We start from the raw sequence: 16964 nt of genomic DNA, 5'->3' as shown, positions 1-16964 counted from the left end.
CATAGACTGCAGTGCCATTAAAACACACAAAATATTTTTAAAGACCACATATTATTTTATGGCTTACATTCACTTATGTTTTCTTATGGCTTGCCTCTCTGCTGGTGGGGATTTCTGTGCTGTGACAGAGGAATCTGCAGGCTGGGTGTGACTCTGCTGTGGATTCTGTGTGATGAGCCAGTGCTGTGGAACTGCAGGGTGAGCTTGGACCAAAGCAGTGAAAAGCTGCTGGTTACCACCTGAAATTACTGAGAGGGGAAACACTTTCAGTAGCCTGAGGGTACCTGGAGGTGGCTGCATTCCATGCGTGGTGATGATAGAGAATTATTTCAGAATACTTTAAAATTTGGAATTATTTCAAAATACAACTATTTTTACCATCACAGGCAGAAAGAAACAAATATAACCATGGCAAAATTTTACACCTAATGAAGGAGTAACTGGTGTTGTTTGATTTACCAGTTGATGTATTCTATCCATTCTGCCATCTTTGATGTTTAGTAATTAATCCTGAGGTAAAAATTATTAAGACAGAATGTTATTTTCTATTGTTAGGATTCTTTACAGGTGTTTTTTCCCCTTATTTTGTAAGTTCAATCTTCTAAATTGAAGCTTTTTTCCAAAGTTGTAATTTTATTTAACACTTTCCAATGAACCAGCTTTGCTGTTCTGCGAAGAGACCCCTCTGGAATAATTACTTCTAATTAGCTGCTCAAATAATAGGAGGAGGGAGAAGTGAGTTAGTTATATATTTCACCAAAGCCAAAGATTGACCTCCACTGTCACTTACTGTAAAGCAAGCTCAGATTGGGTGAACACCCTTCATCGTCCTAGAATTTTGTCGGTGGAATATCAAACTTGAAATTTTGAGTCTTACATGTGCATGGATCCGAATAATTCAAGTCTAGGAATACTTGATTTCAACTTTTAAAGTCACATATTGCAGTGCATTGAGACAGGTAAAGTAATAAAAATGAAAAAAAAAATCTCAGAATATTTTTGTGAAGACAATAGCACTTCCATTAAGTATTTTAGACTAATAAAATTATTCAGTAGGTTTTAAGTCTGACATTTTTCCCCCTCAGGCCTAATCTGATGCAGGACTAGGGGGATCTCCTGTGAGTGGCTAATACCCTTCTTATAAGTAATGCTTTCTTCATAGCCTCATTTTCATAACTAAGTTTCATTAATGAAAATGCTATAAATAATTAAAGTGAAATATGTCAAGACTAAGGCCAGGGAATCTGTGGCCAAGTAAACAAAGCTTTGGATCTACATGTGCTTGGACTGCTGCATACAGCATTCTTGTCTAAGCTTGGCTCTTAAAGCGCTTTTGAACTTTCAGACAGGAAACACTGCAGAAAGTTGAGTTAAAATGGGCCGTACATTTTAAAACAAAAAAAAAAGTCGTTAGTCTAAAAATCAACCTGCCAGCAGAAACAGTATTCTCACTGGTGTAAGCTGTAGAAGATTAAGACTGTAGAAAACATTGTATAAAATACATGAAAAAATTCATTCCCAGAGCTTTGTAATTTTTTTTTTTCTGAAATGGTGTGGAACATTTCAGAAGACGTTGCTTGCATATAGCATCCTAGACTTGAACAAAAACCTGGTATTTCTTTTTATGATTTAATGACTTCTAGGTTAAATCTTTGATTATAAGACAATATGGGTTGTTACTTGGCAGTTTTAGATTGCGGGTCAGATAAATAAGATGTTACTCTAAGTTGTTTCATCCACTGATGGGCATTATAAACTTGTACATTCTGTTTGGCGTGTTTGTATCTTCTGGTGCAGCCACAACTTCAGTGTCTGACATCCTTTATTCACCCAGGAAATTTCTTCTGAGTCTGTCCCTCAGTTTGATTTTAAATTACTAATTTCAAAGACTGTTTTAGAGTCTGTAGTTTGTAAATGTCCTGCTCATATGGACTTCTGAATTTGAGATATCTTTCCTTTTTTCTTTTTTTTTTTCTTTTTTAATAATAAAAAGATGCTTCATTCAAGAAATGAAATTACTTTTGTAACTCATCCTTACATGTTATTGTCAGCTCTCTGAGGAAAAGCTAGTTTGGGTTTGATGTTGTTTGAGGACTCCTAAGATGCTAAATGGATATTAGATATGCAGAAAATCCAGCCCAGAAATGAATGTCTTGTAGCAAATAAGAGGGCTAAGAGATTAAATTAAAATGCAATGAAGTTCTTCTGTAGCCTGTGACTGAGATGAGCATTGTGACAGTCTTGCATTTTGTTCAGCTCATGCTGGTGATGTGGTTAGACTGCTTATTTACGTATTGAAGAGATTCAGAGGTGAATACAGTGAGAAATCTTAAAATTTGAAGCTGTAGATCTGTAGCTCTTTGTTGAGTCATAGATGTCAAGTGATGGATGTGGGAATATATAGTTTTGTTAGTGCTCTGCATTTTTTTAACTACATTTTAAGAAGCTGATGTTTTCTTAATGTGGCAATAGATCAGTTCTCTTCATTAGAGAATGCTGTGTTCTTTGATCTTAGTCATGTGGTGTTCGTAGTCCTTAATGAGGATGGGGGGGGAAGATTTTGTTTTACAGTGTAGTAATTGGAAAAGAAACAGCCTATGTGGATTTTGATCGTTGTTTTTTGCTGTGCAAAAGGTGCTGGTGTGTTTCGTCTTGTACTAAGATACTGACCCGTGCATTTATTCATGGAAAGATAAAAAAATACTTAAACTTTCATTAATCTGCTCTGTTAATCAGAGTTTTTTCTTGTTTTGTTTGTTTGTTTTTGGTTAAAATTCTGTTTCATTGAGGTGGGTGGTGGTGTCATTTCCTGTGTGTCATGTTGACATAAATCACTCATGTTTGAGGTAATTTGATAGCTACATTATCACTTTGCTTTGTTAGTGTGAGACTAAAATTTATACTTGGGGGGTTTTTTTGGTTCACTGTCCAGCAGGAAATAACTTTCAGTTTTCATGAGTGCTTTGTCAGGCTCTGCATTCTTGTTTGTTCTGTAATCAAAGTACTGAGCGTCCTCAGCCCTTGCGCCTTTCTGTGCCTGCCACTTCAAGCACAGCCGAGCTGTCTGAGACACAAAGTAATGCAGTTGCCAGCAGAAATACGATACTTGCTAAAGTCTCTAGGAAAGCCTTTTATCTTTGGCAAGTAAGTATTTTACATGAAATTACACATGATGGTAAAGCCACAGATTTAAAGTGTAATAACCCCCACAAGAAATGTTTTCCTCATTTAAGGTGTATTTTTAGCCACTTCTGCCTGGTTTTGAAACAAAAAATATTTTTAAAGTTTGCGCTTGGTTCAAGACACTGGTGTCAGCATATGGAAATGAGTATTTGCTCTTTTATGGATTTTACTTATTTAGTAATTATGCTTGTCATAGTATATCAACAAAAAGAGAAACTACTGCCTTTTGGTGCAATAGATTGTCATATGGTGTGCTTCTGAGTGCAGAGTGAGTGATGGAAGCCGTTGAATTCAAAACATGAATAGGTTTGAATATATTTAAGAATCTGTACATTTGTATGATTTCATTCTCGTTTCAGGTGATCTATGCCATCCGCTTACAGAGCACACAGAAATAAATCGGTGCTGTGGACTCTGTGGAGCAGCTGAAAGGAGAAACGCTACCCTGAGAATGAAGCAATAAAACACCTCTCTGCAGAACCGTATGATTGAAAACGCGGTCCAGCCCTCCTCTGCTGCCGGACATGCTTTTGTCCTCCTGCCCTGCTTACCCACTGTTGCAGTAATACAGATGGATCGTAGCAGAGAGGCAGAAATGGAGTTACGGAGATCCTCCAGCCCTGGCAAGCTAAGCAAGAACGACATGGATGCTGACAAGACCATGTGCCACAGCTGTTGCATCTGCGGTAAAAGTTTCCCTTTTCAGAGCTCCCTGTCACAGCACATGAGGAAACACACAGGTGAGAAGCCCTACAAATGCCCTTACTGCGATCACAGAGCTTCCCAAAAGGGCAACCTGAAGATTCACATCCGCAGTCACAGGACAGGCACTTTAAGTCAGGGGCACGAGGCAGAGATGGGAGAGGCACAGCTGGGGGAGATGGGCGTTTCAGAGGGCCTTGGTGGGTGCACCAGCCCCACTAAAAGCACATCTGCCTGCAACAAGATCTTGAACGGTACTGCTCAGGTCGATAGCAGCAAGATCTTGTTGAGAAGCAGCAAGAAGGAGGTCACAGAGATGGCACCAGCTGAGGAGGATGGCAAGCTGACCTCTTACCAATGCAACTTCTGCAAAAACAAATTTGAAAGGAAGAAGGACCTGGAGCAGCACCTGCACCAGGTCCACAAACCGTTCAAGTGCAGGTTGTGCAGTTACATGACCCTGAGGGAGGAGACGCTGTTAAACCACATAGAGAAAGACCATATAACAGCTCAGGTCCCCAATGGGGAGACCTACACCGAGAACTGCAAGAGCGAGCTGAATGCAGGCGAGTTCCCGTGTGAAGTCTGTGGTCAGACCTTTAGTCAAACCTGGTTCCTGAAAGCTCACATGAAAAAGCACAGGGGGTCATTTGATCACGGGTGCCATATTTGTGGCAGGAGATTCAAAGAGCCCTGGTTTCTCAAAAACCATATGAAGTCTCATGGCCCCAGGTCTGGGAGCAAAAACAAACCAAAAAATGATTTGGAGCTGATTGCCACTATCAATGACGTGATACAAGAGGAGACAATTGTGACAGGCCTATCTCTATATGAAGTTTGCACCAAGTGTGGAAATCTGTTTACAAATATGGAAAGCCTGAGAGTGCATAATGCTGTTCACTATCGTGTGCAGCCGGGCAGCACCGGGAATAAAGCTGAGGGCTTGACTGACGGGAGCCTGAGCTCCTCGGTAACCAAGCAGTTTTTCTTGCAGTGTCTCAATCTACGGCCATCTGTAGGGCTGGATAGAGTTACGAGAGGACAGCCTGGGAAAAGAGTAGCTGAGCTGGATCCGGTCAGTAGCTACCAAGCTTGGCAGCTGGCCACCAAAGGAAAAGTAGTAGAGCCCTCAGAGTATGTGAAGTATGTGGGATGGGATGAGGCCCTGGCAGATGCAGACGTGACTTACGACAAGGATAAGAGGGAGTATATCCTTGTCAACCAGGAGAAGCGCAAGCGAGACCAGGACTCACCCAGCAACCCCAAGAAGAAGAGCTGCACCGGTGGGCGCCTGGAGAAAACTGGCAGTGTCCCAGCTGGGGAGAGCTGCCCGCTTGCCCCGGGGGATCTGGACTATCGCCCTGCCTCGCGGCAGAGCCGGCGGGCCGCGCAGAACAAGTCCACCGAGTGCTTTGAATGCGGGAAGATCTTCCGCACCTACCACCAAATGGTGCTGCACTCGCGGGTGCACCGCAAGGAGCGGAGGAGCTGCAGCGAGGGCGGGACAGCCGCCCAGCCGGACCGCTACGGCTCCAGCAGTGAGGAAGGGGACTCGGGGTCCGTCAGCGGGCCCAGCACCCCTGGCTCTGCATCCGCCCTGGAGGACTCGGCCGCCTCTGGCTTGGGAGAGGAGGGGGCTGAGGAAAGCTCGGAGGAGGGAGCAGCCAACCCCTTGCTAGGTAAGATCGCTCCCAGCTCTTCCCTGGTAATTGTTGCTGGTCCCTGTGTCTCCTGGTCTGGGACACAGTGATGACCGGAGTGAGAAATACGTGACATCATGTGAGAGGTTTTACAGGTCCTGTGCCAGCTGCTTGTCTCATTGTGGCAACCCGTTTCTGGTGCAGGTAATAAAAGCGAGATGACATTTTTGTAATGGGCTGGTGAACTTGTATTGTGATGAAGGACACCTGAGAAGTATTTTAGTTGCCTATAGCAACACTGTAGCTAGGGTAGTCTTTTCCCTGGATATCTTGGAGGCTTTTTTTCCTCAATTTATGGGTGTCCTGTGCAGTGTTAGGCCTGCAGTGTACAGGTGTAGCCTGCATAGCATAGCCCCAAAGCACATACAACTTGTTAAGCGCCAGCGTGAGAGGAGTCTCTCTCCTCTTCTCCGCTTCACTTCCCAAATTGTGTTTATAACTCCAAAGGCTATAATTAATCTCTCTGGATTAAAGCGGTCCTTTGAGCCCAATGCTACTAAATGGAACAAATTATTCTCCAAATAGCAGCAAAGTAAATATTTAAAAGAACACCATTAAGCACTTTCGTATCTTTTTTTTTTAAATCCTTTATTTTTGTTGTTCACCGTGCTTTGTTTGTAATACCCTTTTAGAAATGTGAGATTAACCATTCTTTCCTTACTAGTCCTTCTGCTGTTTTTTGTTTGTTTTCTGTTTAGTGAACAAAAACGGTTTCCTCTCATTTTCATTCCTTTTGTTGTGAAGAACATAGTTATCTATAGAGTTAAACTCATTTTCAAGACCATCGTGGATGAAGTAATCTTCACCATTGTGGAAGAGAGTGGGTTTATTCAATTACCTTGCTCTTTCAGCATATTATATAACGTTGCCTTTTCTCCTGGCTTCAGACCCCACAGCAACAAAGCAACATTTTCCAGAATTGTGAATTGCTACGTGTTTTTCATAAATTTTTGAAGCAGTGTTGGATATATTCAATTTGATCCAAGAACACCAATTTTTTTATGCTTTTTCACTTTTTCAGCTCCAAAAAGTCTAGTGACAAGCTAGATTTTTACAGATTCTTAAATACTTGCAGTATGATTACTGCGTGTTTAAAAGAAGGAGAATTTGGCTTTCCCATCTTCTGTTTGATTCTTGAACACTTGAATTTCTTTATGGGTACATGCCCACTTTGTGTGCAAGTCTATCAGCTGCCACCTGAAGCACTTGGGCACAGCTGACACAAGGTGTGGTGATAAAATTGCAGCTTTGTCTAGAGTTAAATGGGGCTGCCACATTTCAGCAGTGTAATGTACAGTGCTGCGATAGAACCGCTGTGATGGAAAACCATCCCTCTGGAGATGGGCCGAAAACACCACAACGCTTCTTCATATGAGGTTCAAACAGGAAAACTGTTCTTACATGCTTTCCCTGTTTTATTTCTAACAAGAAGAGTTGCATATCTTTGCCTGTTCTGCTTCTTGCCTCGGCTCAGGCTTTGAGCCTTTGTTGCAGGAGTGAAAGGGGAGAGTTAGAGTCACGCAGCACTTTGCTCTTGTAGGAATTAAAGTTACTCGCTTAACTGATGTCAGCAACTGGAAACTCACTTCTTTGCGTACTGACTTCTTTGGTACATTGCTTTAACTGTAAAGAAGCAGCAAATTGATGGGCCTGAATAAAGGCACATTTTGGAAAAGGGATGTATTTGCCATGATGGGCTGGGAGGGTGGCTGCTGCATTTTATATTTGCTAACATCAGAGCTGAAGAGCTAATCAAGTATTTAATTGGCTAATGAGAAACGTTCCAGTGCAGGAGAAATGTTGCCTATTAGTAGAGGTTATTTAACTCAAATCACTTTCTCAATGAAGGGAACATTTTTTACAAGTGATAGATTTTTTTTTTTTAATTTGAAAGAAAGTTTAAGGGTTTTTTTGCTTGTTTTGTTGTGTTTAAAAGGAGTTTTCATAGGTAAATGTTCAAGACTAAAGTTTCCCAATTGTCTCTTTTTGGTATGCAGGTTTATTGGCAGTGCCCTGGTATTGTGTACTAAGGAACTGGAGTCCTCCTGTCCAGCAAGCTGTAGGATTAATTTTACTTTTTGCAGATTCTGTTGTAACTCAAGAAGGTTTTTTTTCCCTTTCCCCTATGAACATTATCTTAAGGTGTATGGAATATAGGCCAGATTCTTCCCTCCTTTATGTGCCTGCAAAAATGAGGTGTTCTGGTATGGCCTTGAAGCACATTTTGTCCTAGAACTGCTCTAGTTTGCTATCCTTTGCTGCAGCTTTTTTTTAGTTACTCTTCCAGGTGAAGATTTTCCAGCAAGAATTGAGCTCCAGCCTCATGGACAGGCTTCCTCTCCAGTGGAGGCAGACAAGCAGGGCTTTCAGTTCCTGTTCCTGAAATTATTTCTACAGCACTTTTTTTACTTAGGCTGTAATCAGGAAAATCTCGTGCTACTCATAAGGTTATACAATATCCGTTGGGTTTTTTTTTTCACTTTCCTATCTTTACTCTTTCTTTCCCCCTTTGACGCATTACTGTGTTATCCTGTGTCAGAAAAGGGCCTTGAGATTGCTGAGTATTGAATGTTGTGGCCATGACTCAGCTGAAAGTATTTCTTTGTGCATTTAATTCTTCATAATCTGAGGAGTGCTGTTGAAACATGGTGTCTTGCAGCAGCAAAGCTGGCAGGGCACCTCTATGGTCACTTAGGTATGGGGGCTGAGAGTGGCAGGAGCAGGGAAGTATTGGCAGGGCTCGCTGGGAGAAGAGCAAGAATTGGGGTTGAGAGCCTCCAGGGCAGGCATGCCTTTGTTCTTAACATGTCGAGTAACATCATGATTTCTCAGGCACCAGGGTGTAGTGTTGCAGACCCAGTTTATCAGCTGCCGGGGGTAAATTGGCTGACTACAAAGAGTACTTCATCTGGTTGGAGGGAGGGTGAAAACAAGTTTTCTAGAGTTACACTTAGTGTACTGTGTGATACCTGTCATGCAGAGCTCATGCATGAAGTATTTGTGCTTTGTGTGGCAGCCATGTGGGAAGAGGTGGCTCAGAGCACGTTTGCTTTGTTGAGACCAGATTTTGAATATTTTTGAGATGTTCCTGCCCCAGATGATTCTTCATTTTTATTTATTATTCAAGCTACTTGCCAAACTGTACCTGAATGTCCATTGAGGTTGGTTTTTTTTTTCATGATTTTCATTTTTCCCTGAAAAGAACCCCAAAGATATGACTGAGAGAGTGGAAAGGAATTATATATGTGTTGATAAAAGTGAAAGGAAAACACTATTTTTATAATCTTCCAGCCTCTCACCTAAAATGTAGTTTTAGATATATCAAAGTAATTTGGTGGTTAGTATTTTTAAGGCATGAGCCCCTTAATTTCCATGGTGGTTTTAGCGGTGAAGGTGTTCAGGTTTGTTACATTAGGCTCTATGTCTGTCCTGAAATGAAGAAGGAAGAACAATTTTTGAGTCTGTGGCTGCTGTTGGCAGGTGGAAAGATGAGGAAAATAAGTGAAAAGAATTTAAATACCTCTTGATACTTGGCAAGTATGTAGTAAAAGCACAGACCTGAGATAGCCCATCCAGTGAGGAAGTGCTATAAAGGTGATACTTCTTCTTGCATGTAAGTGTCAGTCTGGGGTCAAAGTAAATGTTAAAATTTAATCTAGGAGGGGAAAACAAAGAAAAGAAAAAAGAAAAGGAGAGTTATCTAGGAGTAAAGGAGAGGAATGCTGCTTCTAGCATGGCAGTGTCAGGGAAGAATATCATGGAAAGGAGAGGATGTATCACCTTGGAATGCTGCTTCCAGTGAAAACAGTCTTGTCTATTCTATTTTAGAATAGACATTCCTATTTTTTCCTTTATCTCCTGCCTCTGCTCTCCCTTCTCTTAGTCTTTTTTGCCCTTCTGTTGGACTCATCTGATTTTTTGAAATGCTTTAAGTAGAGACTGATTCTCTTGTCTTGGACACATTTTGTTTCTACTACACTGGCCACTTCAGGAAGGGACTGACTGTGAGTGAGGACTCTTGTACTGGGCCCTATACCAATACTGCTCTCAGCCCAGGAAGCTCATGGCCTGACTGAGGTGCACACAAGACTGCAGAATATAAAACAACTCAAACAGTGAATACAAAACAGTGCTGTGTGGCTGTGTTTGGTTTACGTCAGGAATCACTGGTGGTGTGGTGGGACCTGCTTAGAACATGAGCACCATGAAGGAGTGGGATGAGGTGGGAGTGAGGTGCAGGCTGGAGAGAAAAGAGAATGGGGGAAGGCAGAGAGAAGCAGGATCTCAGTGAAGGGAGCTGAGCCCCATGATGAGGTTTCAAGGGGGATAGGGAGCTGAGGAGAGGTGTGCAGTGGCAGTGGACTTCAGACCCTCCAAGGCAGTGCCAGCATGCTGGGTGACTTGCACTGTGACTGTAAAGGCTCAGGGTGTGCTGTGCTCAGGTGGGTGACTCCAAGAGGATTTCCATGTGAAAACCAGAAGGTCTGAACCTCTTCCTTTTTGTTTGTTACATTTTAAAAACCCTTAGAAGAGCACGGCCAGAGACTGATTTAGGATGTTTTTTAGTAAACTGAAGAAAAGATGACTGCCTGTGAACTGTTTGCAGGTTATACATTCTTGGGGATGTAACACATACCATTTATCCCAGCCTGTTATATGAAAATGCTATATATAAACTGGAATACTTGAATAGAAACATAACATTAGCAGGTCCTGTGGAATAGAAACATAACATTAGCAGGTCCTGTGGAAGAAGAGTAGGGGAACTTTATAAAGCATAAATTTGGACTTTGTTTTGCTCAGATACGAATTATAACAAGTCCAAAAGCTGGAACTTTATTGAAAAGTTAATATTTTCAGAAGTCTTTTGACGTAAAATAATTCAAAAGTAAAAGTTGTTTAGAGTTGCTTTAATATTTTAGTAAAGCAGCAGAGCTGTAATTTGTGGGAGGAAAGCAACAGTAAGAATAAAACAGCTAACCAAGTGAAATTAGAAAAATAAAATTGTATAGTAATTCCAGAGAACAGAGCTAGTTCTAGTACATGTTTTCTGGTGCCAGCATGAGTGTATGGAACACTGCCACTATCCAGTACCAGGACTTCATTGTTCTTACATGAAAAAGTGTTCCTCTGTGTGCAAGGGGAGGTCTCTCCACTATGTTAAAAATCAAACATTTTTACGACATATCTTGATTAATTACACTTCAGATGCTTCACATGCCAGACTCTCACTGTAAATCCCACAGTATCGTGCTGCTAAAGGCAGTGCTCTTGGAACATTTTACACCAAATGATATCTTGTTCTATATGTGCAGTCTTTAAGTATGTTTGTTGTTTAGCATGTTTAGTTTGCTGAAGGAGCATATAACAAATGGTAGAATGTTTCAATGCTGGACAATTGGTAACTATTGCCCCAGGCTTCCAGGAAATAAGGCAGTTTCAAGAAGGAACAGTGTCTCAGAACTGTGAAGATAAGAGTGTTATGCTGCGATTACACCAGTTAATCTGGGCATTGCTGAGGGGTGGTTGTTGGAATATAAAACCCTTTCAGCTTTGCAACTTAAACTAATTCTTTGGATTCTTAACTTCGGTGAGATCAGTGAAACTCTGGGACATCTAAAAGGTGATTAAAACCTCCCTTGGCAGGTGCACCTCGCACACATGAAGTTGCTTGCCCCTTCTGTATTTTAGGCTGATGGTGGGAGCTATGCTTCAAGAAACCCAGATGCAGGAAGTGTTTGATTGGAACAGGGTAGCAATGCTTTGGTATAAAACAGCCTGTACCCTTTAATGCTGTCCATTAACCTGACATCATACTGACTAAGGAACATGCAATGATTGCCCTGCAGGAATCTTAGATAAATTCCACTGTGTTCCTGATTACCATGCTTTGCTCTGCATTACCAAGGTCTGTTTTACTTGGTCCCTTGTAAGATGAGTGGCCAGAAAGAGCATTAAACATCAGTTCAAGTTCGTCTTAAAATGGGGCGTGGTGCTGAGGAACAGATAACACAGAGTCCGCTCAAGTCAGAGTTAAGGATTGCTCGCTGAGCTTGGGATACTTGAGCAGATTAATGACTCCTCATGACAGAGGTTGCCTTTATTGTTGCTCAGAGACAATTCCTTATGCAGCATTTTGAAGTTATTAGACTAACTGTAGCACTACTTTTACTCCTTGTAAAAAATTCAGTGATGGTGTTAAGTGCAGAAGAACTTTGTGCATGTCAAAGATACTTGTGCTGTATTTAGCTTTGATTGTTAGTGTTCCTTTATTTTCAGGTTACCATATGCAATAACAAGTGACACAGTGAGATAGAAGTATTATTTAGGGAGTTCATTGTAGCTGTACTTCTGTAATACGAGCGACCAAAACACATCTCAGCTTGGAAGAAAAATTGTGCAAGATGCTAAGAGAGAGATAGGTTTACCCAGCCTTCATTTTATCTCTTAGGAAGCAAGGGAAGTGAGTGTGGTTTCTTAAAGGTAGGTGATAGGAGGATAAGCTTTGTCCAAGATGATTTCTTCATACTACTGCTTTCACTGTTTTTGGAAATGTTGTCCCAGGAGCTGCTTCAAAGGATTGCTTGTTTTGTGTTGTCTTTGTTTAGTCCTTCCTGAGCTGTCAGTCAGCATTCCACACTTACCATATGCTAGTATTTAAAAAAAAAAAATATTTCCTAGAGTGTGGAAAGCTATTTGCCATCTTGGTTTCAGTTTGTGCATTCAGAAATACCCCTTTATGTTTAAGTCAGTTGCATGGGGCTTCCAGTGTTCATACTAGGCTTTTAGCTCTTCTGTAAATATGGTAAGTGTCTGCATATGTGCACTTGGAAACACATCTGTATAGAACCTCAGTTTCAACAAACTCCTCAATTATTGACACCTGCCTTGGCCTTGCTGCCTTGTAAAAGTCAATTTAGCATCTCTGGTAATTCTTTGTACTGGATGTTTCTATTACATCAAACCGTAGTGTTGCAAATACTGCTTTGTGACATTTATAGTCAAAAGATCACATTGTGTAGTGCTTTTGTTTTCAAGTAGTTCCTGATCAGTGAGAGAGGACTGCCTTTACAGGCAGTGAAAATTGTGATGGTAGCATTTTAATGTGGTAGTTCCATGACCGTGCTTAGTGGGATTCCACTGATCTGTAAATGACTGCTAACGAGGGGCTTGTATAAATGTCTTTAATATTAAATCTTTTTGCTGTTCTTAACATTATGGTTCCATTTGCCCTCCATTTCGAGTCAGGTTTTCTTTTTTAGGGCATTAGGCACTCACAGTGGATGGGGTGGGCTGAGTCCTGCAGGAGCTGAAATGTGGGGGAGTCCCAGAGCTGCACAGGGTATAAAAGTAATGTGTGGTTGAGCCTAGCATTGATAGATAATTTGTTTAGCGCAGGTGTGTTTTACAAATACAAGTTTTACTAGGTCTCACTTGACTTCACTTTATTACGTTTTAACCCAGTAGTCTCATTCAGGCACTGGATTACTTGACTGTGAAAGGGCCTGACTGTGGTACCAGTTGTACCAGTAAACATCAAGAGCAACTTTGCTGCAGTTAAGGGAACCCTTTGTGAAGGGAACATCAATGGCTTTTCTTACTCTCAGTTTTCTTTTGATTGCCTACAAGATTGATCGTCAGCAAGCCTGTATTTTTTAGAGACATGAAAAGCATATAATGAATTTTATTGAAACTGTGGAGGAAAACTTTTGAGTTTTGCATTATAATTTTCAGTGCCTTAGGCCCTGAATGAGACTTTCGGATCCTGGTACTTGGTGCGTGATTGCTGCTGTCCCGTATTTTGTAACAGACAGATAGACATTATTTTCAATGCCTGAATGGATTTGTAAATGTGTAGGGAACTTACTTTCATGGTGAATTTGTTTTTCTTGTTTATAGACAGCATGGGTTTGAACTGGAAAATTGCAGAATACTTTGGCCCTGATACAGCAACAGTTATAACTGCTGGCTTGATTTTAAGCATACGAGCAGTCAGATTGGAATCATTGTTAACTGCTTTGTTGAACCACTTGGCACCTAATGGCTTAAGATTAGAGAAGAATAGGGAAATCTTTCTTTTCTGTAATCAATGCCAGTGTAAATTGCATATCCTGAAATGTACCGTAGCATGCAAACTTTACAGGGAATAAGGCTAGGGGAGGAGTAAGTCTCAGAGTTGTCTTTTGTGGATACTCTGTTGATGGATTCAGTTACGCTTTAGCAATGCTAGGGGCAAAAATCCAACCCTTCATCCTTTTAAAGTGCAGAATCTCTATTGAGAAAGTGTCCATGTGAAAGACAAAAGTACTCGCTCAGTTGATGATCATTGTAACTTCGATACGGGTGCTTACTTAACATGGATTTAGAGCATGAGATACTCATCTTTGTACAGGACCCATGGGGGAAGATCTGCCCTCCTGCTTTCAGAACTTTGTTTTCCAGATTGGTAGTCTCAAACCTTAGTTATTACTTCATTATCTCTGTTACTTCAAATAACAGAACTACAAATACCCATTAAAATTATTGTTTTTGTCATATAACAGGTATAAAGCTAAAAAGTTTAGTTGTGTTTGGGAGACAGAAGTTAGGATTTACTCCAAGTCAGATCTCCTTTTTTTTTTTTTTTTACTTTTTAATTTTTTTTTTTAAGGATGCAAAATCACAGATTTTATTTATTTATTTAAAGACTAAATGTAGGGTTAGTTTGTAATATAAGGCACTCCCAGACCTTGTGTTTCTTTGAGATAACAAATTCATCAGGCAGTTGAAGGCATCAGCTACACCTAACAGCACTTCAGAGGTGTGTGTTATCTTAGGGTAGCATATGTCTTGTGATGTCTTATTGCTTAAATAGTATTTGAGGCAAGCTGTTGTCAGCAGAACCTAAATATTTGACGGGGGGAAAAAAGCATAACCACAAGGGAAATACATGGGTTTTTTGGGAAATGTGAACCTCAGGTCTAAAGGGCCTTTTTTTTTTTTTTTTATTTTTCCCTCACCTCTCTCTTTCTGTGAAACATTTTCTGGGTGTTTTGACAGTAGAGGTCTTTCACCAGTGTCATGATTGTGAAAGACTGGATGCAATGACTCAGGATGATAATGGGATATAAAAGACTTCATCTCTTCCTATGCCTGCTGTACCCCAAGGTAGTGGAGCAGATGCTGTGTTTCCTTTTTGCCTTCTGCATGTTTTGGTAGGTGTGTAGCACTATTGAAACAGGGGTATGATCAATTTTCCGTAATTTGGCCTTTATTCAGTAGGTAGTAAAACCCTTTTTTACTAGATTACAAAGCAAACGGATCTGTCTCTTCCCTTAAAAGAGAATTCAGGAAGTACAGTTTACACTGCACATGGAACATATTAATCCTAAACCCCTTATAATACTTTGCAGAAGTTTCTTGTCCTTGCACATGTCTGTATCCACATGCACAGCAATTTCCCAGGAATGTCTTAACCTTAAGTACTGCGGAAGCCTGGAGAAGCCTTAAAAATAGCCAAACACAGAATGACAAGTGAAGTTGTAACAGGAAAAAATTAATCTTTACTTGGATTGTTCTGGGACAACAAAATGGGCGCACATAAGTGAGGATCACTTACTTGCTACTGTAATGCTAAATATATTTGACAAGGAAGCCTCAATGCTATTATTTGTGTGGAAGTAGGGAGTGTTGTGCTTTTTGAAGTTTAATACACACAGACTTGACACATCAGTTATAATTCAAGCATAATATCATTTTGCAAGTTATTAGGATTTTTTATCTTAGGTGTTATCAGCATGCAAATGTCTAATACTAAGGCTTATAATGGAAATAAAGTGCTATTAATTCATAATGAAGTTTTTATGTGCCAAGTAAGATTTTATGCTATACTGACCTTTCTTGGTCAGTTCTAAAAGAGCAAGATTGTGTTAAAAAAAAAAAAAAGTATCTTAGAATATATTCAGTAAGTTGAAATACTGACTTCACTCAACCAAGGCATCATGTAAAGTACTCTTCATAAAGTATTTACTCAAATTCCAGTTTTGCAACTTTCTCTGAGGTCTTTAGAAGCCAAAAGGAGAGAAACCTGATACCTAGGGAGGAAAGGAAAGTTGGAAAGGGCCAAAATCATAATGTGATAAAAAAGTCCATCAAGCAGAAAAAGGTTTGAGAAAGGAAAGACAAAAATTCAGAAACTGTGTGAATTATGTAACAAGTATAGATAAATAGATCTAAATGGTAAAAAAATGATGTGTTACTATTAGAGGTGCATCCAAATGATCTAAACAGCTTCTTCTCTCATTGATAGTTCCAAGCAGACCTCTGCTGCTGACAGCTCTCCAGAGATGCCTGTCATAGTGGGGAGTGGGAGCTGTGCTAAAGCACAAGCCAGCAGTGTGGTTTTCTGCAGTAACAGACCTGTCTGTGGATTTGCTTTCTGACATGCACATGTTTGATCAGATTCATGGTGTCAAGATTACCTCACAGCATATACTCTGTAGGATAACCAATCTGTATTTTTTCTGCTGAGGGTCCCAGCTGGGAGTGAGCCAAAGTGCCATTTCTTGATGTATCCCAGTGTTGCTGTGGGCAAACCGGGCGCTCAGGCTGGTGCAGCCGAGAGCTGGGTGATGGATGGGACCTAGCTGGGGGTACTGTCCTTTGATGCAACCATCATGTGTTTGTGAGCTTGAAGAAAGTGATAGAAGAATTTGTCTTGAAGGGTCTGGATTTCAGGCTCTTGTCAGCTGCAAACCATAGGTGGTTTATGTAGGAGTAGGGAGGGAGCCTTAGGAACAGCCTTGGAAAAAAGTAGAATCAATGTCACAAGGGAGTAAGCTGTACGTAAAAGCAGGCTGTGTTTGCATAAATGGTGTCACAGTATTGGCTTACTATCCCCTTATCCATGAGGATAGCCAAGGCTTGGAGCAGCATGTGCCAGGGAGGTTGGCACACTGTGGGAATTCATCCTATGTGGTCACAGCTGGCATTTGGGAACAGAGTACTGTTGAAAGGAAGGAAATAAGTGACCATGGAGAAAAAGTGTAGCATCAAAGAAGAAGGTGCTCAGTGTCATCCTGCTCACCTTAGGAGGTGGGAGTGAACTGGGGAAGGAGGTCACACAGTGCCTCTGCTGCAGCCCTGCGTGAGCAGTCCCAGTGTCTGAAGTTGTGTGCAGCAGCAGAGAAGGTGAAAGAAAAGCAGGTAAAGTTTCTTTCAGGTCCTGAGAACAGTAGAAATGGAAAAGAGATGGAGGAGTGAAAGGGAGACATACTAATGAGGGATTCCAGTTTGGTATGTTGCATTTCTTAATGTCTCACCTTGCAAATCACAAGGATAATGATGTTCCTTTGTACCATTTCATCTGAGTGCTGTGGCAGGAGATAATTGTTATATTTG

General features: G+C 40.9%; 1 protein-coding gene across 4 annotated transcripts in view; it reads left to right on the top strand.

Annotated features, from left to right (window-relative positions):
• Positions 1 to 16964, top strand: part of ZNF516 (zinc finger protein 516) — a 102111-nt gene that overhangs the window by 38819 nt on the left and 46328 nt on the right. For all 4 annotated transcript variants that reach the window (XM_088061135.1, XM_014257232.2, XM_088061139.1 and 1 more), the window contains exon 2: positions 3543 to 5564. In XM_088061135.1, the coding sequence (XP_087917261.1) occupies positions 3668 to 5564 (1897 nt within the window). In that variant the 5' untranslated portion in view covers positions 3543 to 3667. The remainder of the gene's footprint in view (positions 1 to 3542; positions 5565 to 16964) is intronic.

Source organism: Pseudopodoces humilis, chromosome 1 (genome assembly GCF_049639895.1).
Source record: "Pseudopodoces humilis isolate 2021_Gansu_Grassland_sample_001 chromosome 1, ASM4963989v1, whole genome shotgun sequence".
Classification (NCBI taxonomy): Eukaryota; Metazoa; Chordata; class Aves; order Passeriformes; family Paridae; genus Pseudopodoces; species Pseudopodoces humilis.
Note: the sequence above shows the minus strand (reverse complement) of the source record. Positions and strands in the feature narration are given on the sequence as shown.